We start from the raw sequence: 26373 nt of genomic DNA, 5'->3' as shown, positions 1-26373 counted from the left end.
TTTAACCTTACAGATAAGAAACTGTACGTTGAAAGCTGTGAAAGAAACAAAACGTTTGTATGCAAAAGCAGAAAGCAAGGTACTTAAAAGTATTTTTTGAAGGACTGCTTTAGTTTTGTATTTATTTTCTCTTTCATTTTATTCATTATTACAATCTAATCCAGTCTGTCTAAGGTTGGGAGGGGGTCCCTGAAACAAAAGCTTCTTTTTATTTTTTTATATTTTATTTGGAGTTGTATCATTTTGTTTTCTTTATATTTCTGCCTGATTTTTTTTTAAAAGCTATATTTGATGGGTTAAATAACAGAAACTTTTATCATGTTGCTGGACATCAGTATTTGGAAAGGTTGTTCCATCGAGTAAATTCCAACTGAGTACATGAATATGTTGAAATAACGAATGGTATTCAAGCTCGAAAGTCCATTTAACAATACAAAATAGGATCAGAGCAACCTCGCACCCAAAAAACATAAGTGGTAGGATCAGGTGCCATGGAGGAGTTAGTATCCCCTGCCGACCGGTCACACCCGCCGTGTGCTCCTTATCATGATTGGGTAATACGGAAAAATCCGTCGAAATTTATACGAAATATTACAAATAAGAAACGAAGCAGTATATATTTTTTATTGATTTTTTTCAGCTCCTGAAAATTGCATGATGGTTACTAAAACAAATCGTTTGAAAGACGATTCAGTGTACGCATTGTCTGTGGACAATCGACGAGAGTGCACTGACGTTCCAGAATGTGCATTAAAGTGTATGGCAAATCAAAACTGTTATGCAATTAAATGGAACTCGGCAGCTCCAAAATGCAGTTTCATCCGCTATGTGTTTGGTGATAATTCATCTGTTAAAGACATGACTGTTATAAAACATAAAAGTAAGTGTACGATATTCATTTGTTTAAATAATTGTGTTGACATTCGGGAAAAGCAAATTAAATGCCAGGTATTTTCTCATATTTTTGATTTTTGTATTGAGGATTTGATTTTTTATAAGTATTTTTATGCAATTTTGATTCGCTTTTTCATTCTTCATTAAAGAAATAGTTATTTGCAAATGATACACATAATTAATGTTAGAAAGATCAGCAAGACAATGGCATATTTTATACCTTCATATTCATTAAATGCTTCTGTATTATTAGTTTTCCAATATATTCAATGCTGATATAAAATATGTACCAATATGTATGTATCAAAATGATATCCTGTCACAGTGTGAAGAATATCAGAAGTGCGGGAAAACTCTCGAACTCCCTTCCAATAACGAAGATTGCTGTAAAAAAATCTTCATTGACCTATTATAAGATAGACGGAAATAAATAAACCATTCTGACAGCGAATAAAACTGTCAAAATTACCAAAAATATGTTGCTAAATCCATGTTTAAAGTGTTTTAAACTTACATAGCTATGACGTCTCAACCGCTCAACTATGACGTCATGAGCCCATGACTGTAAAAAAAGACAGAGACAAAGGAAAAATTAAAGATTTTTTTTTAAATGTAATAAACAGAAAATTCAATGTTTTGTAGTTGAATATGGAATTTATTTCACTCGTGAGATAAGATTTTTTGATATTTTGATAAAATATCAAAAATCCTGTCCGACTCGTGAAATAAATTCCATATTCAACAACAAAACATTGAATATACTCTATATATTTCAATGATTTTAAATGATTTAATTTTTTTTCAATTTTAAAAATGTCATATAACATATACCACATGGCTTCTCGGGCGACTATACCAGAATATTTGCCCCTCGGCTTTCCTGTCACCTCGGGGCAAATATTCTGGTATGTTACCCTCGAAGCCATGTGATATATGTATAGTACATACTTTAGTTTTATTAAGTTTTTATTATATACATTGTATTTTAATTATGAATTAATCAACAACATACTAGTATTTTCAGCTCTATGAGCAAATATGAGTACGATCAAATTTTAACCCGAAACAAGCTGATGAAATAGACGATGTTACAAGATTTTCAACAAATTGAATTGATACCAGCTTTTCGCATAATACTACGGTTGTTATTATGACCTTGTCAATTGCAAATATAACTTCGTCAAGATGCAAAAAATACGTAAGCTGGATAGGCTCGTTGAGGTAGACTTATTTGCATATAAAGCTGAAAATTGATTATGTGTATCATTTGCAAATAACTATTTTTGGTTATTTCGTTACAACGAGTTAGTTGTCTTGTTAAAATGAATTAGTTATCGCATAGTAACGAGTTAGTATCTCATTATAATGAGTGAATGTATCGTTAAAACGAGTTAAATATTTTTTTTTATCTTGTCAAAAATTAGCCTGTCCGGCTTTAGTAAAAATCTTTAAATCAATATTTTTTTGGTTTTAAGGTTACTTTTTATTCAGCAAGGACCTATATCCTACATCTGAAGCAAAACCACTTTCTGAGTGGTGTCCTGGTATGTTTGATATACGTTTGATAGTTATTATATATATATACACTGTACACACATAATTTAGTCAACTTATTAAAGAACATTAATACGAAAGATGAAAAAGGTTATTCGAAAACATTTCTTTTCTTTACAGAAATGACATCGGAGATCCTTCAAGAGAAGATTGATGCTATTCAAACTAATTTAACCATCGACAGGAAAAACACAACCAAGCACAAGCGTACTCTGATAAGCGCCCCAGATGACAGGATTTCTGCCAGGAATGTTGGATTAGTCGGAGTAGTCGTTATTTGTCTCGTCGTTTTTGTCATCGTTTCTTTCGACTTTATCAACATTTTTCAGATTTCTCGAAACAAACGCCCAGGTATCAAAGTAGATTAAAGGCCTTACGTCGGCTTTACACTAGTTCCATGAATATTAAGAAGTGAAAAGAGCGATCTGTCTAACTTTTTTTTTCTTTGATCAAAAATAATGTTATACATGCTATGCTGTGGACTATGTACAGTGTATTTCCACAACACTGAAAGAGTCGCAAATATACTTTTAAAACTTCTCAGTGAGCAAAAGCACCCTTACATAAGTTTTTGATGGGTTTTTTTCAAGAATCTGTGGGTATATTTGTATATCTGTGTGAAAGAGGTCTCAATGTTCATTTTTCAAGAGTGTAACTGTTTGAGGTCTTGAAGTGAAGATATTTAAAGACTATTACTTTTGATGTTTTTCTCCAACCCAACGGGCCTATGGGGGTTTGGAACCATGAAATCTATATTTTTATATCTCGATATAATACCCATCGATGCTTCATTCCGAAATGGTTGAAATAGGTTCAATTTCGGAGAAGAAGCAGAAAATGACCGACACACGATGACGTTCGCCCAAAACAAACAAAATCAGAATAAAAACTAGAGGTACTATGAGCAATGAGCTCACTAAATGATACCCCCGGCTCCCATATGAATATAATGGCAGCATTTAAGTTTTGCTATGGGAAACCCAAAATATGTGTTAGATCAAAAAGTAAAATAGGAGGTGCACAATGGCAATATGTAATAAAGATTCTATGAATGTTTTATCAAATTTCATGCATTCAGTGGTTTGAGAGGAGTTGCGGATAAGAGATGTGTACCCCAAAGCATAACAGACAGACGGACGGACGAACGTACAGACAAAGTGACCTTTAATTAAATACCCAATTTGTTTGTCCATCCACGCAGTATGATACACACATGTTGCAAATTTCCATAATCAAAATCTTAAAATGTTCCAAAATCGTAGAAAAGTATTACGTAACTAATGGATTGATTGATTGATTGTATACTGTTTAATGTCCCTCTCCAGAATATTTCACTGATATGGAGACGTCACCATTGCCGGTGAAGGGCTGCAAATTTAGGCCTATGCTCGGCACTTACGGCCTTTGAGCAGGGAGGGATCTTTATCGTGCCACACCTGCTGTGACACGGGGCCTCGGTTTATACGGTCTCATCCGAAGGACCGCCCCATTTAGTCGCCTTTTACGACAAGCAAGGGGGTACTGAAGACCTATTCTAACCCGGATCCCCACGGGGTCGTAACTAATGGAAGTTTTCAAAATGAGGTTTTTATGTCATCTATAATAAGCTTAAATTCGTTTCAGTGATTACGATTGCAGACGCAGTTGATTTTAGTCAAAATAAAGAAGTTATTAATTAATAGTGGCCTGGTATTAAGTTTACAAAACACTCATCGAAAGACAGAAGCCCAGATAGGTTCCATTCAGATTCGACTGAATTTTGCTTTGCGAAAGTAAACTAGAATATGTAGAAAAATACCTCGTAAGCTACAAATTTCATTAGCATTAACAGATGTTTTGTTTTCAAGCCTTGATTGCTCATCTCCTTTAAACAAGAAATGTTTCTCTAGAACTGGTCTGCTATAATATACAGACAATTGATAAAATGATGATAATAACCATTATAACGTTCAAAAAGAGAAAAAAAATATTCTTTTTATTATCGTTTACAAGGAAGTTTTCGCCCCCGTTTTATTTTCGCCTCTTTCGCTCTACTCTCATTTGAACAAACTTAAAACAAGACAAGTTTGAAGAATACAAAAATTTTACCTTAAAAAACTCTGGTTGGACGAATTCAAATTAGGACAGTCAATATTGTTTGCAAGTATAAAATATGCTTCATCCCTAATTTTTCTGAACAGACATCATCTGATTTAATACCTGCCCTCCCCTTATTAATTCAAAACCTTATCAGTGGTAAGAATGGACTCTGTTAACATGAAATATCACAAATTGTAAATATTTTCTCATCGCATATCTTTTAAAAAATAACAGAAAAATTTGGAACAAACTTTACTGTATCATTGTTGCGGTGTTTTTCCTTTGAAGATCGCCGTGTTTTATTTTTGATACATAATGGCTAGCTATGATCTAACAGCCGTGATCTATCAAGATAGAGCACGCCAGGGTGATGGTGAAACAAATAATCTAAGAAATAACATATGACCTTACACCGAATAATTAGGGGAAAAGCAAATACAAAGTCATGTAAACATAGTGAAGGAATGCCTTCCCTAAAATAAAAAAAAATTGCACGTCGATTTTTAAATCCAAAATGAAATTCACACAGCGGGTTAGAAATAAATGTTTTTGACTCGCATAAACTTGAAGCGTAACAAAGCACACACAATGAACTACATGTACAGGAATTGAGGTAAATATTCCGAGCCGTCTTGTTTTATTAATTCCAACACAAATCGACACATCCAGTAATTTGAAGAATCGCCGTACATTTCGGTCAAAAGTGTCCATTTCCCGTGCGGTGTTCCTTGGACGTTTAAATTGCCCATTTAGTATTTTACGAGTGTCAAGATTAAGTGACATAAAGAATTTTCCTTCATATTTCTAGTTTGCATCGATAATTGCAATAACATCACAACCATCATTCATGGCGTTCAGACTTGAATGGTGAGGTAATCCAAAGTTTAAGACATGCAGCACCCTATACTTTTCAAATCACATGCTCATTTTTCATTGGTCAGATAAAATTGTATGATGAAATTTTGATAGATCATGGGTAACTCAGTGCGTGAGAATACAGTAGAACTACGTGCTATTAACGTAAAAATGATAGAGCATGGGTAACTCAGGTCCTGGGAACAATGATACAAAACATATAGAGTACCTTTTAACCAGGGGTAGACAAATACAATTTTGCAGTACTTGCCCTCGGACAGGTTACTATCGTAAAACTACCTGTCCTACCAAAAAATATGCTTGTCCCACCTTTTTACCGGCCGCCAGGAGGCGGTCGGTTAGTTGATATGAAAGTTTCAAGTGGCCGTGCGTTTCTGCGGAGTTAGAAAAATTTAAATAAATATATTTAACATTTATATTAATAGAAAATTGAAAAAAAGATTTTTTAAATGTTTACTAAAAGCACAATAATCATATAATCAAAATTTTATAAATATTGGGGGGTAAATGTTTCATCCAATCCTGATTGACAAATTCTTACATGACAGAAGTGCGGCAACTTTATATGTAGGCATAGTCTAAAACAAAGAACGAGTTGTATATCAACAATTTTACTTTCTCTTTTTAATCAGCTTAAACAGGATTTGTTATATTTATTTTATCTAGAGGGAGTTGGGGGGGGGTGTTAACATCCTCTAAGACATTTTTATTAAAGTGCAGAGACGCAGAGGTCTATGGACAGTTTGTTTATACATATACTGTACATGCATTATGCATGAAGAAAATCGGCAATGTCTTATACAAGTGTTTCATGTAACGAGGATATTTTAACAGATAAATGTAAGAAAATTTTAAAAACAGATCACGCAAATTTCAGTTTCTTAATACTTTATCAAAGGAACAATTAATTGGTTTGCGGCCGATTTTTGACGCTTGCGTCAATAAGTTTCTTGTTCTTAAATTACATAGAATTGAAGTATTGATATTAAATTATTTCTTGAGTGAGAGACCTAAACAATACACCAAGACCATAGATCTATAAAATCAATCTGTGAACAGAACATCGACACCACGGCCCGGCTGTGTGATTGCCAGGGAACAGCAATCAATAACAAATTCAATACCACTAGCATCTGTATTCACAGTACGAATTTAATATTTTCCCATACAATATTTTTGACGACATCGGTAACTCCATGTTTTACGACATCTGCATATTTTAACGATATGTTAATTGGTAAAATCTAGAGGAGTTCCGACTATTCAATGTACGCATATGCAGCGATGCAGTGGTCAACAGCAGTTAAAAACAAGTGCTTTTCTGTGATTCATGATACTTTTAAAGCGATAACGCAAAAGATAATTGAGTATATCGGACATGGTTTTTTTTTTGGTTAATTTGAAAATCACTTGTCCGCGGACAGGTACCTGTTATCAAATTACTTGCCCACCAACCAAAACTGGTTGCCCTGGGCGTCGGGCAGTGCTATTTGTCTAGCCCTGTTTTAACTCGTGCATCTTCAGATATCAGACTCGGGGGACAAGCCCCCTCGTCTGATATCTGAAGACTCGTTAAAAGGTACCCTATATATTACTTAACACCCTTTATAATGCCATTGTACACTTCCTATTTAACTTTTTGATCTGACACTTATTTCGAGTCTCCCAGCGCCGTTATTATCATATGAGAGACTTGGGTATCATTTAATTGGCTCAGTGCTCGATCACAGTACCTCTATTTTTTGAAGTTTATCTTTTATCACATATAAAAATGCCCTATCTTTGACGCTATTTAGGTCTGAAATAAGTATTCTGTTTATTGTACATTTTTGTAAAATGCTTATATCATCGCATTATATTTGAAACCGTGGATTTTATGATCTATATAAGTTTGTTTATATTACATAATGTGTTTACGTGTAATTGTGTTCAAATATACATATACCATGTGTTGACGTATCTTTGTTACTTTCTTATTTATTTAATATTCATAAATGACCATAAATGCCAACCTGGCGTTTTCATTTGTGTCAAAGACAGCATCACCATATTAGGTATCCATTAAAAAGTTACGTACAACAATTTTATAGATAGAGTAATCCTTTTCATTCATGATACATGTAAGTGTGTAAAAGGAACTACCACTCTTCTTCACAGCAGGTACCTAATGTATTTGTACTATTACAGTTATATAAAGACTGTATAAAATTCCTTTGACATAAAAATCCAAACCAAAATTAATATTTTTCATTCTTGTTATCCATTAAATAAAATGAATGAAGGTATGAATGTTGTAAGTGAATTTGAACAGTATTTTTTATTACTCTATTGCATGACAAGAAACACAACGTGATTTTTCATGTATAGCATTTGGTAGTAGACTATAGTCCTTAAAAAGTTAGAGAATTATCAATCTTTTCTTGTGTCAAATTTTAGAAAAAGTCCTCGATCGTTTACCCCTAATAATTTTGGAAGATAATACGCATATAATATTGCCTAGAGAAAAAAGAAACAATTACATATGTACTTGGAAAAACTTGACAAGCAAGAAAAAAAAGAGAGAAAGAAATAAATTGTCAAACCAGATATCCTAATCCGGTGAGGGAAGGGGGTGTTAAGGTTTCAACTTCTTTCTTTTCTACATTTTATTCAAACTCTACTACAAAACACTTACTTGACCATCCTGTAACAAAAGGGGTGGGGGAATCGGCCTTTCAATGAACATTTTCAATGGTTAAAAGTTGAAATTGGAATTTTTAAAAATGAAAACCATTGCCGTTTATCAGTGGACGTCAGTAAATGCGACTAAGCAAGCTTCCTACATTAATTTCTAGAGCAATGACTCTTCCAGCAGTTATGCATACAATGGCATACCCATCCATTGCAGAGTATTTTATTGTATTTAATTTTAATTTAAATGTGTTTCACACAGCTCTAAATATAAACAATAAATTATGTTTTTTTGTTTGTTAACTAACCGAATTAACGTCACATCTGTTGGAGAAATTTTATTTTTACATAATCCGCTATTTCTCACAGCTGCGACATTAATTCCCGTCTTTACATCCAAAGAAAACATGTTTTGGTTTACATAACCTCTGATTACACAGTTTATCGGAGACTAAACTGCATCATTACCTTTGAATATCAAACTCTGTATCATCGGCTGTACATTTTGCATTATGCATTCTAAACTGAAATAGAGGTTGTACAATGGACATGCTTACTGCGTAGATGTTTATGATAGAAACTGCAAAGACTTTGTAAATTGTAATGACTTCCAAATTGACACTTATTTAACTATCCATAACACTTTTTTTTCAGTTATATCATCATATTGAATAATTATGCATTCTAGTTATAGAAGTTATTGAATGATATGGAGATAACGAAAAGTACTAGTATTCAAGCTCAAAAATCCATTAAACAATACAAAACTGGAGCAGAGCGAACACGAACCTCATGTGTCATGAAGAAGTGGGCATACTTGTCGAGTATATTTCATACATGTGCAGCGTATGTTAAAAACTGGTTTTTGTTGTTATTTTACAGTATATTTTTAATTCTGGTTTGAAAAGGTTTAATATGCAAAAAATGTGAACAAAAAAGAGTTTTGATATACAATTTTTCTTAGAAAATTACAAGATTTTGAAGTAACCATATATATTGCAATGCACTCCTGACATTTGACATAAATTTTATTTCACTTTGTTTTAAGGTCATACACAACGTAATTTGAACTTCATTGGGCTATTCCCTGGAATTGAAGAGTTCCATTAAACGAAGGACCTTTGAGCAATACTTTTAATGTCTAAATGGATTTGTACACCTCATAAAAGAAATTTTGACGGGAAAAAATCTGGAATTAAGGTTTTGTAATTTTTGTATATTTTTCTTTGAAAAATGCAATTTTTTTCATAATTTGATATCCAAAAACCCCTGGTAATGTATGCTGATTTTTTGGTCTATGAACATCTGATGAAACTACAATCTTGAATTAAGAATATCTTGGAAAATTATCAGTAGGTAAGGTACCGATTGTCCTTAAGTAGCCAATGAACACCATAAACAGATGACAAAAGAATATTACTAATGAAAGCAGAAAATGTAAACAAGTAATGTAATAGAAAGTGATATTAGTAACACGTATCGGTATGAAAAATATAAATATTCGTTTTAAACTATATAGGTACATGACTCCTCGTGATACATCAAGGGTACGGGCACAATTAGGGCTTAAAAAGGAAAATTGATTTATTACGAAATGGATGTAATATGGAAGTACGATGTAATAATACACTGCGTAATAAGAATGTACTTTTACGAATCAAAGTAGAATGTAATCAAGGATGTAACAGTACAGCATGTAAGTATGATGTAATAATATAATATAGAAGTATTAAGAACGTAGTATTGCAGTATTGTGCCGTCACCTGTATCACACCGTGCAGAATCGTTGTATTTACTACTAAGTATATGATAAATAGCGATAACGAACAGTTTTCAAGCTCAAAAGTCCGTAAAAGAAATACAAAACAGGAGCAGAGCAAATACGGACCTCCAAAACATTAGAATTGGTGCCATGGAGGAGTGAACGTCTTTTTCAAGTAAAATATCCAAAAATGAAACAGATGTATCAGACTCTGTGGTATCCTTTATCTCAAGCTCACCAGGATATATCGTATCGACATAAGAATGAAATTTCAATAGTTATTTGATAATGCGTCGTCGATACATCTAAATGTCAAGTTGAAGGCCAGAACAAGTGTTTTCTTCTTTTCACGCAAAGGATTTCAGTTCTTAATTATTGAATACATAAGGATATATGGTTTTCATATTGCCCCTCATTTTTTGATACGCGATTTTGTCATGGATCTGCAACATTTAATCCATTCTGATAAAGTAAGAGGGCTGTTCAATAAATAATGTCCTGAACTCTATGACATACAGCATAGAAATCATATGGCATTAAGCTTGACTTTCTCTCATGATTGACTTTTTAATGAATTGATAACAGTTTATGTGACCACTTTTCATCCCAAACATGTAGTTTCATTGTGAGAAGCTGGAAAACAAGGGCTATTCGAGACACTGCATTAAAAATGAATGGTAAAGAATTAGTAAAGTAGAGTGAAATTAAACGCTTCATTAAAGCTGCTTAAAAACTTGTTAAGAATCTAAAAGAAATATTCACCGAAATATGTTAAATTTACAGCAACCAATGTCTGTTTCATAGACACATAAGCAGGTGGACTTCAATGAACAAAAATGATATAATGGGCATCAAAAATTAGTATACCCTCCTTGGCGACAAGAAACTGCAACAACCAATGTACTGTTTTGTCAAAATTCAACAAATTCTCACTGATGATGTTTGATTGACTTTAAAACACATAGCAAATTTGATAGGGATTATTTTGGGGGTAGTTCACATTGTTTTAAAGGAACATTTGACAGTAGAAAAGCTTGGTATTCAATAGTCACCCTATGTTTTGAAAAAAATGAGTGAAAACGACAGCGTGTAAGAATATCTAAACAATTGTTTTAATAAATCAAAAATTGCAGTTTTCCACCTTTGTCTGAAGTTCAAACAGATAATAAAACTTAAACCCATTGCTTTAAACCCTCAAAATTAATTAACAATAAGATGCACTTGACAAAAACAGCAAAGGTCTGAGAAGAGCATAGAATTGCAAGAGCACAAAAATAGTTTTATATGCCTTTTTCTGAAATATTAGTGGTCTATTTGTTAAAATTCTTATTTGGGGAGGAAGTTTATTTTCTGAAAGAGTCTAGTAAGCAAATTTTTGCCAAGATATCGAAAGGTTTATGTGAGGCAGGACCAGGAATCAGGAATCCACTACATTTAATTTCTTCATGACAGCGTCCAAACCCACACGCCCTGAAGAGTAAAGGAGTTTGGGGGATAAATAAAACATCAATGTTTTGTCACACCAACAATATTTGAGAGATCTTTCATCCTTTGACGTGTTTCATTTTCAACATAAAAAAACACCATTCAGAAAGATGAAACAAGTCCAGGAAATCAAAGGATCTGCCATATTCCATTATACGAAGGGCCATACTCAAAAATATGTTCTAAAAACAATCAGAAATTGGATAAAAATGTTTCGGGAATATGTTTTAATTAAAAGAGAATGCTGATATTTAAGTGAAATCATTAAGACTAAATCATTGAAAAGTGATTTTGTTTCTTTCCGAGCATCGAGGACATCATTTATTGAACGGTCCTCGTAGGACTCCAAAGTGCGATGGGACTCCAAAGTCTGATGGTCTACGCCAAACCCTGATGCTGCTGAAAAATATTAACGTGTATGACGTCATAGTACTAATGCGCCAAACCTCAATGCCGCGCCATTCCAAGGTCTTAAAAATAAGCATAAATAAATATATATTATTATAACAGTAACTTGATCCGAAGGGTCGTATCACGTCGAATTGACAGGCGCAGATCATCAGATCAAACGAGACGCTTCGTGTCTCGTTTGATCTGATGATCCGCGCCTGTCAACGAGACGTATTACGGCTCTTCGGATCAAGTTACTGATATAATGATAAATTTATTATATACCCCCTAAAAACTGGCTAAATATATTAAAATAAATCTTTAGAGATCAATTGTATTATAATAATCTACAAGCAAATTCAAAGAATTGTGGTCCCCCGCTCTAGGTGTCTTTGTGGGAGAGATGTTATTTTTTTTGACATATTGTGTCTAATATGAACACCCTATCATATGTCATTTGTTTAGAAATTATCATTGAAGTTGATTTTTTCTTAAGATAAGGTCAATCGTGAAGGTAAAGGTCAAGGGGTAAGAAATCATAGCATGCTCGGAATTATCTTGTCACAGGTAATGCACAGTCAAGTATGAAAGCTCTCTTCTCAATATATTGGAAACAAATTTTTCTTAATTGCAAATATATTATTACCCAAAGTAAGGTTTTTCTCACAAGAAATACGATTGTGAAATACAAAATCCCTAGCATCACCTGTTCAAAAATTATAGTCGAGGATAAATTTTTGAAAGGTAGGACAAACTCCAAGGTGAAAGGGTCTGAGTTGTTGTTTCATAGGAAAGGTCTTGTCTCAAATAATACATATGTGAAGGATGAAAACCCTAACCCTAACCGTTCAAAAGTTATGACCAAGGTTAAAGATTTTTAAAAGTAGGTCAACTCCAAAGTCAAGGTCACAGGGTTACAGTTCTTGGTATTCAATGAAAGGTCTTCTCACACAGATTATGTGAAGTATAAAAGCCCTAGCCCTTACCATTCAGAAGTTATGGTCAAGGTTAATTTTTTTCATAATTACGTAAATCTCCAAGTTCAAGATCAAAACCTCAAAGTTGTTGGTATCCAATAAAAGGTCTTGCTACAAAAAATACATATGTGAAATATGAAATTCCTTGTATCTATCATTTAAAAGTTAGGGCCAAGGTCAAAGTTTTTTAAAAGAAGGTCAAACTCCAAGGTCAAGGTCAAAAATGTAACTTTTTTCTCCAATTCACCGCTCGTTTTGAGATCTGCTTTGAAAATAGAGAAAATTTGTTTGTAATATAAACTTTATGAAGGTTTTACACCTATTGATGCGTTATTTGCTGAAACTCAAGTCGTAATACCAAATTGTTTTTAAAGAGGTTTACAAATTTTCAGCATACTTTTTATGAAAATTCGTCAAATAGACAGCCATCATATTATGAAAAAACCTAATTAAATCGCATAGTTTTATATAGATATTTCTCAATTTTATATACATTTTATTTCATTGTTTATATAAATGCACCTCTGATCAAACCTATTTAATGTGTTAATTAACTAATGTATTAACATATGTATGTAATTTACAAATTAAAGTGGCTAGAATAAGATAAACTTTGAATCTTTTTTCCCGTTTACATGGTATATCATTCAAGATAATCTAAAAACGACTTCCGTTCAATATTTCTTTGTTGAACAAAAAAAGATAATATGTTTTTCATGATAATTTACAAATTAAAGTGGCTTTTAAAGAATTATCTGTTTTGAATTCTCTTTTTATATAATTTTTTTTAATTTGAATTTACTTTTTTTAAGTGTTTTAAAAGAAAAATTTAATATTACTATATTATGAATATATTGTGTTGAATAAGTTTTGAGATTCCCAGAAAGTTTACATATAATTGCTAATTAAAAAAGTTTGTATCAGTACCTAACATTGAATCCATTTGATAGGGCAAAGTCACTGATATAATTTTAATAAAATCTATTTGTTGTTAAAAAAAGAGCTGTACATATACTATGTTGCGTTGAATAATTTTGAGAGAATGAGATTAGGGGTCCATTTTTGTCATTTCTATTTGTTTAATGTGCATGAATTAGATAAACAGTACAGATATATCAGAATCTAATGTATTTTTTTTTGTTTGCTTTTGAAGGGTGATCTGGTCTATGCCAACTATGGACGGATAAAAGATTTCCTGTATCTCATAAACAATAAGTCCATGGACCTGAAGGGCAAAACAATTATCGCAAGATACGGCAAGATCTACCGCGGTGACAAGGTACACCAAACTGCACGTGCATTTTACTGCCAATTATCAGGATTTGATTTAAGATTTCCTCTTGGCTCTTAATAACTATGGGGTGGTCAGAAGCATTTACTGCTCATTAGCTTTCTTAAGCTTACTGAACTAATTAAATCGCAGGAGGTGGGGGTGGGGGCATTATTACCCTATGCTCTTGGGTCATCAAGTAGAGTTCTCCTTACAAAGTATATATAGAGCAATCCACTTGCAAGTTAGTGCATGAGGTGTCAATTATCCTTTATTGTCTCTCTTAAGATATACATGTACTATTATAAAATCATATTATGCGTGTCTTAAGAACTTTGCACTGGTTATCATGATATTTCATATTTCCTCCCATCTGCAAAATTTGAGGAATTGGATCCCAGGTTTGTGAGATTTTTTAAATATTAAATAGTATATATTTCTTGAAAATTCTTGCCTGTATAATTCTTAAAACAATGTGTTGCAATATTTGGTGCATTTTGTACATCTCTAAGAAGAATGAATTTCCTCTTGACATGTCATATATTTAAACGTGGAACAGAAAACTCCTAATGAAATGTTGCTGTCTTCAGTAAAGGAATTCATGAAGGACAGTTATAACTATCTCGTTGAAAATCTATAGGATGAAAGTCCTAACAAGCTATCTGAAAACATTAGAAGCTTTTATCTAGTGTATGTTTATTAATTGATTTCTGAAGTTCGATGTTGTTGTTGTTGTTGTTTTTTTTTTTTTTTTTTTTTTTTGAGAATAGGACATCTTAATGGAATTCATCTGTATGTTAGCAATGAAAGCAAAGTTCAAAACATTGGAATTTAATTTTTAAAATCTCAATCTCTGTAAGAATAACAGATGCTATACTTTTTTTCAAAATTCATATTTAATATAGTTTCACAACAGCAACGCTAACGCTCGTTATTCAGTTTGTTTGCACCTACTGTATCAATTATGAGACTATATATTGCATAAAATAAGGATTCAATGTCTATACTTACATTTTTTTTACTCCTTGCATTGAATGCAAATGAGATATAAATTTTAAAATCGCTGTTTTATCCTTCGGGTAAGTTACAATTAATGGAAGTGCAATTGCAACAGCTTCCGTTCATTGTGATATACTAATATAAAATCATATTATGCGTGTCTTAAGAACTTTGCACTGGTTATTAAGATATTTCATATTTCCTCCCATCTGCAAATTTTGAATTGAATCTCAATTTTATGAGATTTTTAAATATCAAATAGTATATATTTCTGAAAAATTATTATATATAATTCAAGACACAATGTGTTGCAATATTTGGTACATCTCAAAGAGAATCAAATTTCCTCTTAACATGCCATATCATATTTAAATGAGGAATAGAAAGCTCGAAGAGAATGTTGCTGTCTTCAGTGTATGATTTATGGGTGAAAATTATACCTAGCTCGGGAAAAATCTTTTGGCTGAAAGTCCTCAGAAGCTATCTGAAAACAGAAGCTTTTATCTAGTGTATGGATTTTTATTGATTTTTTCCAGCTTAAACAAACCTTTAATGTATTTTGTTTTTTTTTTAAATAGAACATTGTAATGGAATTCATCTACATGTTAATTAAATTTTTAAAAAAATCTCTTTTAGAATTAAAGAAAATTTAGAACTGCATGTTAATTAAATTGAAAAAGAAAATAAATAATTTCTTTTTATTTTTATTTTATTTAAATTGGGGCAGAAATTCTAAGCACCATCTTAACGCATATATAAGTAAACGTATGACTTTCATTTACTGTGCATAAATTGGGGTAAGAAGGGCTGAATAATAATTCATATTTTGAATTTTTCTGTAAGGATTGAAAACCAGAATAATCCCCAAATCTCTCGCAGAAGATTTCTGAACATTTTTTTTTTATTTCTTTTATTCTCGATTTGAAAAAAAAAAAGTCAAATGTTGAACAAGTTTATTCAGCCACCCTATCTCTGAAAGAGAACCAGACTTAAAAAGGGTGTCTTCAAACGTAATAAAACTATACTTATTTAAACTTGCCAAGTAGATATACAGGGTTTGTTTCCCAAAACATATGTTACACTTTTAAAACGTTATAAAAATTTTTGTCTTAAGTTACATTTATGAGATATAATTTTAAAATAAAATCGTGTTTTTTCCTTCAAGCATAAGTTGCATTTTTGGAAGTTCCATTGCAACAGCTCCTTGTATATATCATATAAAATCATATTATGCGCAAATATTTAGAACTTTACATGTGTCATTTTACATTTTCCCATAATGAATTTTGAATTAACTTTGTATGAATTTTAAAATTTAAAATGAAGTTTTTTTAAACCAAACTTTTAATGTATTATTTTAATAGTTAAGAGGTTTTCCCATTAAAATTGTGTTTCACTGAACAACAGAATTTAAGATTTTCTTTAGAAACATTGTTAAAATGGAAGGGAAAAGAAAACTTCATCGGAAAACCTGCATCTCTTAGTGAATTTTCAAATTATAAGAGTCATAGGTCAAATTCAAATCTTGAAAAACTATTAACAACTTCTAATGTATGTTTTTTTCAAATGCTGCATTACACTTATCTTATTGGAATCAATTTTAAATCAAATTTGAATATTCAATGAACATTAGAATTTAATAAAAGGTGCTATTTTGTATAGAATTTTATTGGGTCCACTTTTTCAAACTCTTTTTGTAAAAATTTAAATTTTGTCTTTCAAATGAATAATATTTTTTTTTTACGTGCATGTTAATTTGGTAGACATTCTAATACCAGAATTAAGTATGACTGTCATTTATGGTGTGTGTAATTTCAAAAGAACATAACTGTAATGCAATGTAAAATTATTTTGATCATACTTTCACTTTACAAATATTTTTTTAAATGGTTTTGACTAAAGTAGCAGATTTAGAAGGAGGGCTAAAGTAAAGTTTTACTTGTATTTATTTCAATCTGTTCCAGAAGGTTTAAGACCTCTTTATTTTAAAAAAATATTTCTGTGATATTAAGAAAAGTAACATGTTTAATTGCCTAGTTTATTAACAGAATTTTGGAAAAAGTTTGAGTCAGATAAAATTGTATTTTTGAATTATATATATTTAAAAATATACTTTGAATACTTTTGGTTTGATTTCAAGTTATAGTGATTAAATGAAGAAAATATTGACTTCATCATATTTACCACTGAAAAATATAATTACCTTCTTGCATTAGTGATATAACATTTTCCCTCTTTTAGGAAAATCAGATGTAAAAATATTTACTTCGTATCTTTATGTAAAAACATCATTAAAAATCATAATAAATATATTCGGAATTCAATTTAAGGTGAAGAATGCTCAGCGTTTTAATGCCTCGGGGATTATCATGTACACGGACCCCTCGGATTTTAACAGTACCTACCCTGACTCCTGGTGGATACCACCTTCCGGTCTCCAGAGGGGGCCGGTGGGGCCGGACGGAGACCAACTGACGCCGCTCTATCCCGCAACTGGTGAGTACATTCCTTAATCTGTAAAACACAATGTGGATCAAGAGAAAACAGTTTGATATCAGTTAAATTAATTTGAAGACGATTTGTGGTTACTTGTAATATTTTTGTGAATTCTTTTATACAAAGTGTATGAAATGCAAATTAAAATAGGTATGGAATTAAAGGTTATTTGATGCTTCTGAGAAATTATTTATTTTTAAATAGACTACGCTTACAGAGTGGAACAGTCAGATATTGAAAACTTTAGAATTCCAGCACAACCTATAAGTTATGGAGATGCCCTTCCAATATTGAGGTACGTTCCATTAAACTTTTATAGTTATTCCCAGAACAGGATTTGGCAGTGTGGATAGGGGTCTAAACCAATTTTATGTGTTCATTCACTATTTATTCTTATCAATCATTGTTGATTACTTTTTTAAAGATACCCCGAACTGATGACATGAAATCACACTTTTCTCACTGCTTTATCTAACTGAAAAAAAACAAAAAGAGTTTGTGAAATATTGGATATACGGCAATCTTTATACCATTAAAAGGATGTTTACGAGAAAAAGGCTTGGCAAAAGCAAATATCTGTGAAATAAAAGAATACTAGTATGTGTATACGTCATTAGGCATCAACCTGTGTAATATCAGTCTCCGGAATTCAATAAAAAATTGATGTAATGAAAAAGAGATCTCTGATGTCTATAGAATTTCTTAAAATATAAGGAAGAAGAGAAGTCCGTATATTCTTAGAATTCTCAATATACTCCATCCCTCTTATTGCTTCTGTGTGTACTTCGAATTCTCTACATACTTTGTCCCTCTGATTGCTTCTTTCTCATACTTTTTTCGTCCATTACCAACTATTTGTTTTCCATATCTCAGATATCTCCACTTTTATTATATTATTTGACTCAATTCTGACATGCTTTATCTAGTTTCATACTCTAGGTTGCCTATTTGGCAAACTTTAACAGTCTGCTATTGTTTGTGTACTATCCTTGCATAACAAACGGCTCTTGGTATTTTATCCTTTTCCTTTTCATCTTTGAATTTCTCTGTGTCATCTCAAATGAATTCAGATTGAATCATCTTCAATAACTTTATCGTGCTTTATGGAGACATTCAGTAGGTACACGGTGGACTATTACTAGAGTTCAAGTATTTCCGTTTTTTGCTTGTTGACCGTGGTCTCGTGTTCATGTAGATACAATCTACTTTAGACACTTAAACGAAGGTCAAGATAAAAGTTAACAATGTTTTGATTCCCCTTTCAACGTACATTAAAACTCTTGTGGTTGTGTTTCGAATATTTTAATCTATAAGATGTGATAATGCTCAAGAGCCTTTGTAAATAATACAAATTGCGAGTAGAACCAACGCGGTCAGAATGGATCAGGTGCAATAGACTCTGTGATAAATACTTGTATTGTAGCAGATATTCCAAATTGAAAAGAAGACAAATAAAAGATATTGACCTTGAGAGAAAAATTTGAAAATGGTTTCCTTGAATTTCTAAAATATATAATTTTGTAAAAAAGAAGGTCACACAGTGTTTAATTTAATTTAAGTAATAACTTATTATTCTTTTTCGATGCCGATACAATCTACTTTAGACACTTTAACGAAGGTACAAGTAGCGTACACTTAGATACATAATTCTGATTATCGGTTTTTGATTTCGATGAACAGTGTCTTTGTAACTAAAATTGGAAATTTCTTTTATATCTTTTGAAAATGCAACCCCTCCCTCCTAACTTTGGGTCTGATTTCAATATCGTTTTGCACGCAAGTGACTACACTTAGGTGCATAATTTTGCATTTAATAAATGATGCTGCCATTATTGATAAAAAGAATAGAAAATTCTGTAAAATTCTTTCAAAATGTTTCTCCTCCTAGAGTTTTAGTGTGATTACAATAAAAATTGCCACATAAAGAGACTTAACCAAGGATCATTTTTGAATATAGGTACTCGACCTGACCGCACCATTGTGTTCTGTGCCTGGGGGGCGGAGGAACATGGTTTAATAGGATCAAATGAGTGGGTTGAGGTAAGAACGATAACTTGTTTATCATTAGAAAATACAGGGTTGTGTTCCTTGGTTTACATTTTTTTCTACTAGCGTTAAAAAATTTATGAAAGAAATAGGTATATCTGATCAATTTTAGTCGACTTATTTTTACCAAAAAACACCATACCGTCTGTTTGCAATGGGTTTATTTTCTTTCTGACATTTCTTTATTATGTGAACTTTATTTATTTATTTATTTATTTATTTATCAAATGTCTTTATTTCAGAAGAAAGATAAGAAATTCATGGATAATTTATTGCTTAACGTTTGTAGTATTTCAAATGGTAAATATATGGGGAAAAGATATATATAATGTCTTATTCCTACGCCCGATATAAATGAAGTGAAAGGTTAGTTACTCTAAGGGTGTGTCAAAACTTTTACTTTGGAATATGGATAGAAAGTACCTGATGGAGATCAGTATTCCTATTGAAATGTAAACATACTTAGCTGCAGAACTTACGTTGTCTCCCGTCCGTCTGTCTGTCTGTACTCTGTAAACAATTTTTCAAAAAGCTACTCCTTCTACAGTTTTGGTTTTGTTTCAATGACTACCGTGAAATACATATGTTATCCTCAATAAGGACTATATGTGATACGAGCTACATGTCATTGCAGATAAAACATGCCTCCTCCAAGTATTTTATATTTATGTTCACTTGACACAAGTATTAAAATCACAATTCTAGTATCGAAATTTGATTTCGATGAACATTCTATGGCCCAAAGCCTTCACATTCTTAAAATACAACGCTATAACTTTGCACCAGATTAAAATATCGTTTGGAAATTGATATCATTTGTTTATCAATAAAAGTTGCCACATTGAAAATACTGTAAATTACATTCTTTAAAATTAAACGCGTTACAAAGTTATCAAATTATAATTATTTATAAATATCCTGCCACGAAAGAAAAATAGCTATTTTTAAATAAAGGTACTCACGTGACCGCCCATTGTGTTCTGCTACTTTTAGATGGCTTAATAGGACAAACGTGGCGTAAAGAAAACAAGAAAATACAGGCCGTTTACAGATTTTCTACTAGCGTTAAAAAATTTATGAAAGAAATAGGTATATCTGATCAATTTTAGTCGACTTATTTTTACCATGGTACTTATCTTTTAATGGGTTTATTTTCAGTTCTGACATCTTTTTGTTATGAACTTTATTTATTTACCTTATATATTTAATAAATGTTGTATTTCAAAGATAAGCAAATTCCTGGATAATTTATTGTTAACTTTGTAGATTTCAAATGGTAAATGTATGTTTCTAGATATATATATACTGTTTATTCGCACTTCCTTCATCAATATTCATGAAAGGATTAATTCTTAATGTGTCAAAACTTTTACTTTGGAATATGTTTAATTGTTTTGTTATTACAACATACTTCTGCAGAACAATTTTTTGGAAAGTATTATTTTTCATTACAGCTTCATGTGTTTTAAAACATGCCCAGTAATCATTTATGTTTCACATGAAAATTAAAATCGACAATTTAGTATTCGAAATGATCGTCTACATTCTGGCCCAAAGCCTTCACATTCTTAAGTAAAGTTGTACATGGATGTGTAAACCTGATGTTTTGCTTCTTTTAAATACTCTTATGCAGTTGTGAAAAATCACCAGAATCCGGTGAATAGATTAAAAAAAAATTGTATTGCTTGTAGGAGTACATGAAAGTGCTATATGAGCGAGCCGTTGCTTATCTGAACGTTGACTACGCAGTAGATTACAACTATGTCTTGACTGCCGGAACCAGTCCACTTCTGCAGGATTCTCTATATGAAGCTACTAAAATGGTAAGTATACATGAAAAATTAAAGAATCTGTAAACACTACTAACCGAAGAATTCAGATACAATGATACTCAGCTAGAGTGCTCTTCATTCTCATGTAAAACGGAATAAACAGAACTATAAAGTAAACGATACAATTTAGAAAAGATTAAAACATTATTTACATCATGTAAGGTAAATTACTAGAAAACATTACTTGTATGTATTCTACCAACGTTAATATAAGTAAACAACAGAAATTGTGCTCTGTAATACTTCTTTGTCTTTATATATTTTTTCTCAGGAGAAATAAGGAAGGTACTCTATTTTGAAAACCAATTATGTACGACTTTTCTCGAAGTCTGAAAAACACTTGTCATCGTTGTTTCTTTTTTTCACTTTATACAATTTCATTCCTGACAATAAATTAAAAACTGGGCACCTGTTCTCAACTGTGAAATTTCTAAGAGACCGTGCCTCATTCACAGATTTGTACTGCTGATAGATTTTTTCGCTATCTCCGCCTTTTTTCATTAGAACTTCCTCAATCTGAAAATCTTTTATTTGTGTTTTGCAAATTATATTTTAGAATTATTAAATTTTTCCTCAAGGTTCCTAATCCAGACACTAGTAGTCGTGATAAAACAGTGTATGATGCCTGGAAAACAAGAGACGGCTCAGATGATGTAGAACCAAGGTATGAGTTGTCAAAGAAATCGCCAAAAATTGTCAAAGAAAATACTTTTCTCTCTCGAAAATATACTGATTAAGGCGTTCTGTCTATTTTAATCAATAAAATAAAAGAAAATGGAGTGTATAATGTTTATCTGGAGAGTGCCTATAGTTAAGGTTCTTTACAAAGTTTGTTAAAATATTATCAGTTCAATTATTATCAGATTTAAGGAGTAATGCAACACCAAAATTTTATTTGAAAGATCTTTAGGACAACCATTTTGAATTATGGTTTAAACATAAGAAACTGATATCAATTATCAAATAACATTTTGTTGTAGCTACCCTCTCTGACATTGATTTTGATACACATTTTCAACTTCATATCTTTTTTTTAAAAACCAGAAACCGTAATAATTTACAATATATATAATAATTTCTTCTTTTTATCGTTTAGTGTATATTATTCTCTGGGTTCTGGTAGTGACATGGCTACATTTTATCAAAGAGCAGGAGTGCCATGCATAGACATGTGGTTTACATATGATTCGGTAAGAGTTAACTTAAGATTCGAAACGGTGTATAGATTTCTCTTAAAACGATGAGTTTGATATTTATTCTATTAATTCTTTTCAGAAAAAATGGGACATCCTTTCTTATCCAGTATACCACTCTGCATATGAAACAGTTTATTTGTATGAGAAGTTTGTTGATCCAAATTACGCATACACAAAATCAATGGCTGAATTATGGGGCATCCTTGCATGGTAAGAATTAAACCCAAAAATAAACTACTATTGGTATCTTATTTAAAACATAGCTATATATGACGTATCTGGGCTAAAAAATAGAAATACGAGATTAAATGTAGATGAAGATGATATTTACTAACTATGTTCAAATTAAATTTTTCATTGATTTTAAACTTAAATATTCCCGCGTTTCTATAGTTAAATTGACTTCAATGCCCGAGTCAGAAATAAATCGGTTATTGTTTTAAATCTTTGTCTATGATTTGAAACACTATTGATTTAAATTGTGTAATTTACAGGAAAGTCTTATCTTGATATAAAGTAACAATACAAGTAGAAAGATCTAATTTGAGTAAGTCTAAACTTATCAAAAATACGCCATATATGACTTCAAGTTGAATGTTATTTTGCTACTACATGTAGTTATTACTCTTCTGAATTACCTATGATACAACAAAAGATCTACCATCAACTTTTCTTATATATACGAATTTGTGGTTTATGTCTCTTAACTAAATCAATGCTGAAGAGCTTGCGCTTAGTACAAATAAAATAATACTTCGGCAGGCATTTTATAGATAAGATGATACTTCGTATTAAATTGATTTCAAAAATCTTTGTAAAATTCAGCATTTTGTAATTTTGTTTTATTGGTTCTTATACTGTCATTGTTTACAAATAAAACATATTATCGGGTTGTATTACATGTATGACTGACATATTTTATACCAATTGCTGTTTATGTCCTTTATTTGATTACGGGTTATTTCGGGTATGGCATCTGATCAGTGGATAGGCTAATAATGGGTGATTAGTTGACAGGGATAGTTACTCCTTCTAGACACCTGAGCTTTTTTTTAAGTAAAGTTTTAAATGAACAGTGTAAAGGAAATAAAAAATAAATGCTTACTGGAAAAAGTATGTTTGCTATACATTTTAAAAAATGGATTTTTTTTCCTTTAAAAAATGAATCTATTTGTCCTGTTAGATTTAGTATATGTACTATATATGCTTACATGTCAGATGTTATCCACAATGTCACCAATTCCCATCTCTGATGTTTTGGTGGTCCGTGTTGGCCCTGCTCCTATTTTATATTGTTTTATGGGGTTTTTTTTCACGATGGATACTGTTCGTTATATCCATATGTTCCATTGTGATGGATATCTACATGTTTGTACATGACATGAAAACTTTCTCGTCAAAATTGTTACTTTTCTAATGATTGCTATGAAGGATATGGAGATAACAAACAGTATAAAAAGATTCATATTCAAATATTGCTTACCTTCATGACAATAATCTCCATTCCGCCCTGGGTGACACCAAAATTCACATCTACCAGTCGTTGTATTACAACCATAACATGTACTATTACAAATCTCCAGTCAGTTTCGTCCAAATGTTCCGTTTTTACAGACTAAGGGATAATTGATAATATGTATGTAGTTTATGAGTGAAATTCTTAGATGAAGGATATGGAGATAACGAACAGTATTCAATATCAAAGACCATTAAAAAAATACATAATAGGAACAGAGTAAACACCGATCTCTAAAAACATCAGAGGTGAGATCAGGTGCCATGGAGGAGTGAGCATCCCCTGCTGACCGGTCACACCCTCCAGTTATCCTTGTCATGATCGGGAAATAACGGAAAAATCCGTCGTCAATTCAGTGTACATATTGTATTAACAATTTGTATGGAAAACGTGAGTCAGCATTTGACTCAATGATAAATTGCATTTGCTGACAAGGTCATTGTATCGACCATAGAACTAACGAAATGATTTTAAACGAGACTGCTGAAATTTTTGTTTCATCAACTTGTTTGTCAATAATTTAACTTGTTTTAGAAATTTTTCATACGTAGAGCATGCTCTTGCGTATCGAATCAACTGAGATATAAGTAAGGATAGTTGACGATAGAAAAGTTAAAGTTTATCATAGAGCTTGGTTGTTAAATTACCATTAACGTCTTTTTCAAGTAAAATATCCAAGTATGAAACAGATTTGTTAGACTCTGTGGTATCTTTTATCTCTTGCTCATCAGGATATACATGTATCGTATCGACATAGGAATGGAAATTACCATTGTTAATTGACAATACGTCGTCGATATATCTAATTGTTGAAGGCCAAAGATAGTGTTTTCTTCTGTTCACGCATAAGATTTTTCACAAATTCTGCTTCATATGAATACAAAAATAGGTCTGCTTAATTTTTTTAAAAAAATTTACAGACCAGACCTCAACATAGTTATATAGAAATGTCAATTTTGTCTTTGTTTAAATACTTACATGTAATGTTGGATTTAGTATATATGCCAGATAATTTTCATAATACACGTGTACCTTGTTGCAGGAACATTGCAAATGAAAAAGTTTTAAAGTTTGACGTAAGAAGATATGCCTCAGCAATAAGTACTTTTATAACAAGTTTAAAGAAGGATTTTGGTGTAAAGTGGTCGAAAGAAAACGTAAATATAGGTAAGAAAAATAGTTTAAATACAAGGACGATTTTTCATATTTAGAAAAAAATTGAAGTAAATTCTTAGTGTTCATGGTTCAGTATATGAGTTCTTCTGCTTATTCATTTATATTGTATTCTTTTGTAAAATTAATAAGAGGTGTAAAATAGAATTTTTTAGAACAATTATAATTCAATCCTTATATGTATAATGATGAATGCTGAAGAAGAAATGGCCTTAATGACGTAGAAATGATTAAAATAAGCTCTTTCATTTTTAACAGCCGCTCTGGAATCCGCAGCGCAGAATTTAACTTCTGAAGCCAACAGATTCCATCAGAAACTACAACAGAAATTACAACATCCACATAAAATAAGGTACCGTGCTAGTTATTCTTTAATTAAATGAGTATAATCCTTGACAAAATCATACTATACAATGATTTCAAAAAGAGAAGTAATATGAAATACATTTATGTCTACAGACATAAAAGAAAGAAAAAAATTACATAGAAATTAACTCTATGGATTTGTAGTGTCTATTTCAAGTCTTTTTTTCTTCAACAGTGTTTTAGAGAGCAGGCAGATTAATGATAAGTTGATACAATTTGAGAGAGCGTTCATTGATTGTGAGGGTCTTCCAGGCCGTCCAATGTACAAGTAAGTTATCACATTAATTATACATTTTAAGAGTAAAATCTACATTAAAAATTAAACTATACATCTATGCATTTACACCATAAATAAAAATTTTGTCTTGCAAGAGAAAAAGGGAATAAATATTTAAAAAAACAAAAACAAAAGAAACCTATTCATCTTTTAAAGCATTTCGTGTTTTCAAGATATTAATATTTGCCTATGGCTTTGTTTGGTTTGTTTTAAATAAATTGAAAGTTGTTTAGTATGTTTTAAATAAATTGAAAGATGACAATATGATACACCGTATGAATGTTGTTTTAGGCACGTGATGTTTGCACCCAGTATGTACGATTCCTATTCAGACAATAGTTTCCCAGGTATTGTGGACACTATGAATGAAATTGAAAACCGTAATGCAACTGAAAAGTGGGGAATATTGAAACAACAAGTATCTGTAGCCACCTTCACTATACAATCAGCAGCTAATACATTAACAGAAGTTGGACTTTGACATTTAGTTTAAATAATTTAGAATTATTTTTTCA

At 31.5% G+C, this 26373-nt stretch overlaps 1 protein-coding gene across 1 annotated transcript; it reads left to right on the top strand.

Moving 5' to 3' along the window:
- The first annotated feature begins 858 nt into the window (after window positions 1-858).
- On the top strand, window positions 859-26373 carry LOC134251649 (N-acetylated-alpha-linked acidic dipeptidase 2-like). The gene is made up of 15 exons (XM_062734050.1): window positions 859-880; window positions 2370-2438; window positions 2569-2699; window positions 13841-13966; window positions 17287-17452; window positions 17657-17797; window positions 19410-19492; window positions 21190-21321; window positions 21909-21994; window positions 22427-22520; window positions 22606-22736; window positions 25085-25209; window positions 25474-25567; window positions 25757-25849; window positions 26150-26373. The coding sequence occupies exons 1-15, from the start codon at window positions 859-861 to the stop codon at window positions 26337-26339; spliced, it is 1683 nt and encodes a 560-aa protein (XP_062590034.1). The 3' UTR covers window positions 26340-26373.

This window comes from Saccostrea cucullata, unplaced genomic scaffold (genome assembly GCF_032062105.1).
Source record: "Saccostrea cucullata isolate Sc308-1 unplaced genomic scaffold, CSIRO_AGI_Scuc_v1 ctg5973, whole genome shotgun sequence".
Lineage (NCBI taxonomy): Eukaryota > Metazoa > Mollusca > Bivalvia > Ostreida > Ostreidae > Saccostrea > Saccostrea cuccullata.
The sequence above is the reverse complement of the archived record's forward strand: the minus strand, read 5'-3'. Positions and strand labels throughout refer to the sequence as shown.

Coding starts and splice junctions, on each gene's coding strand:
- LOC134251649 (XM_062734050.1), top strand. CDS start 859: ATGACTGTTATAAAACATAAAA. Junction 881..2,369: donor GACTGTTATAAAACATAAAA/GTAAGTGTACGA, acceptor TTTGGTTTTAAG/GTTACTTTTTATTCAGCAAG. Junction 25,850..26,149: donor CCAGGCCGTCCAATGTACAA/GTAAGTTATCAC, acceptor ATGTTGTTTTAG/GCACGTGATGTTTGCACCCA.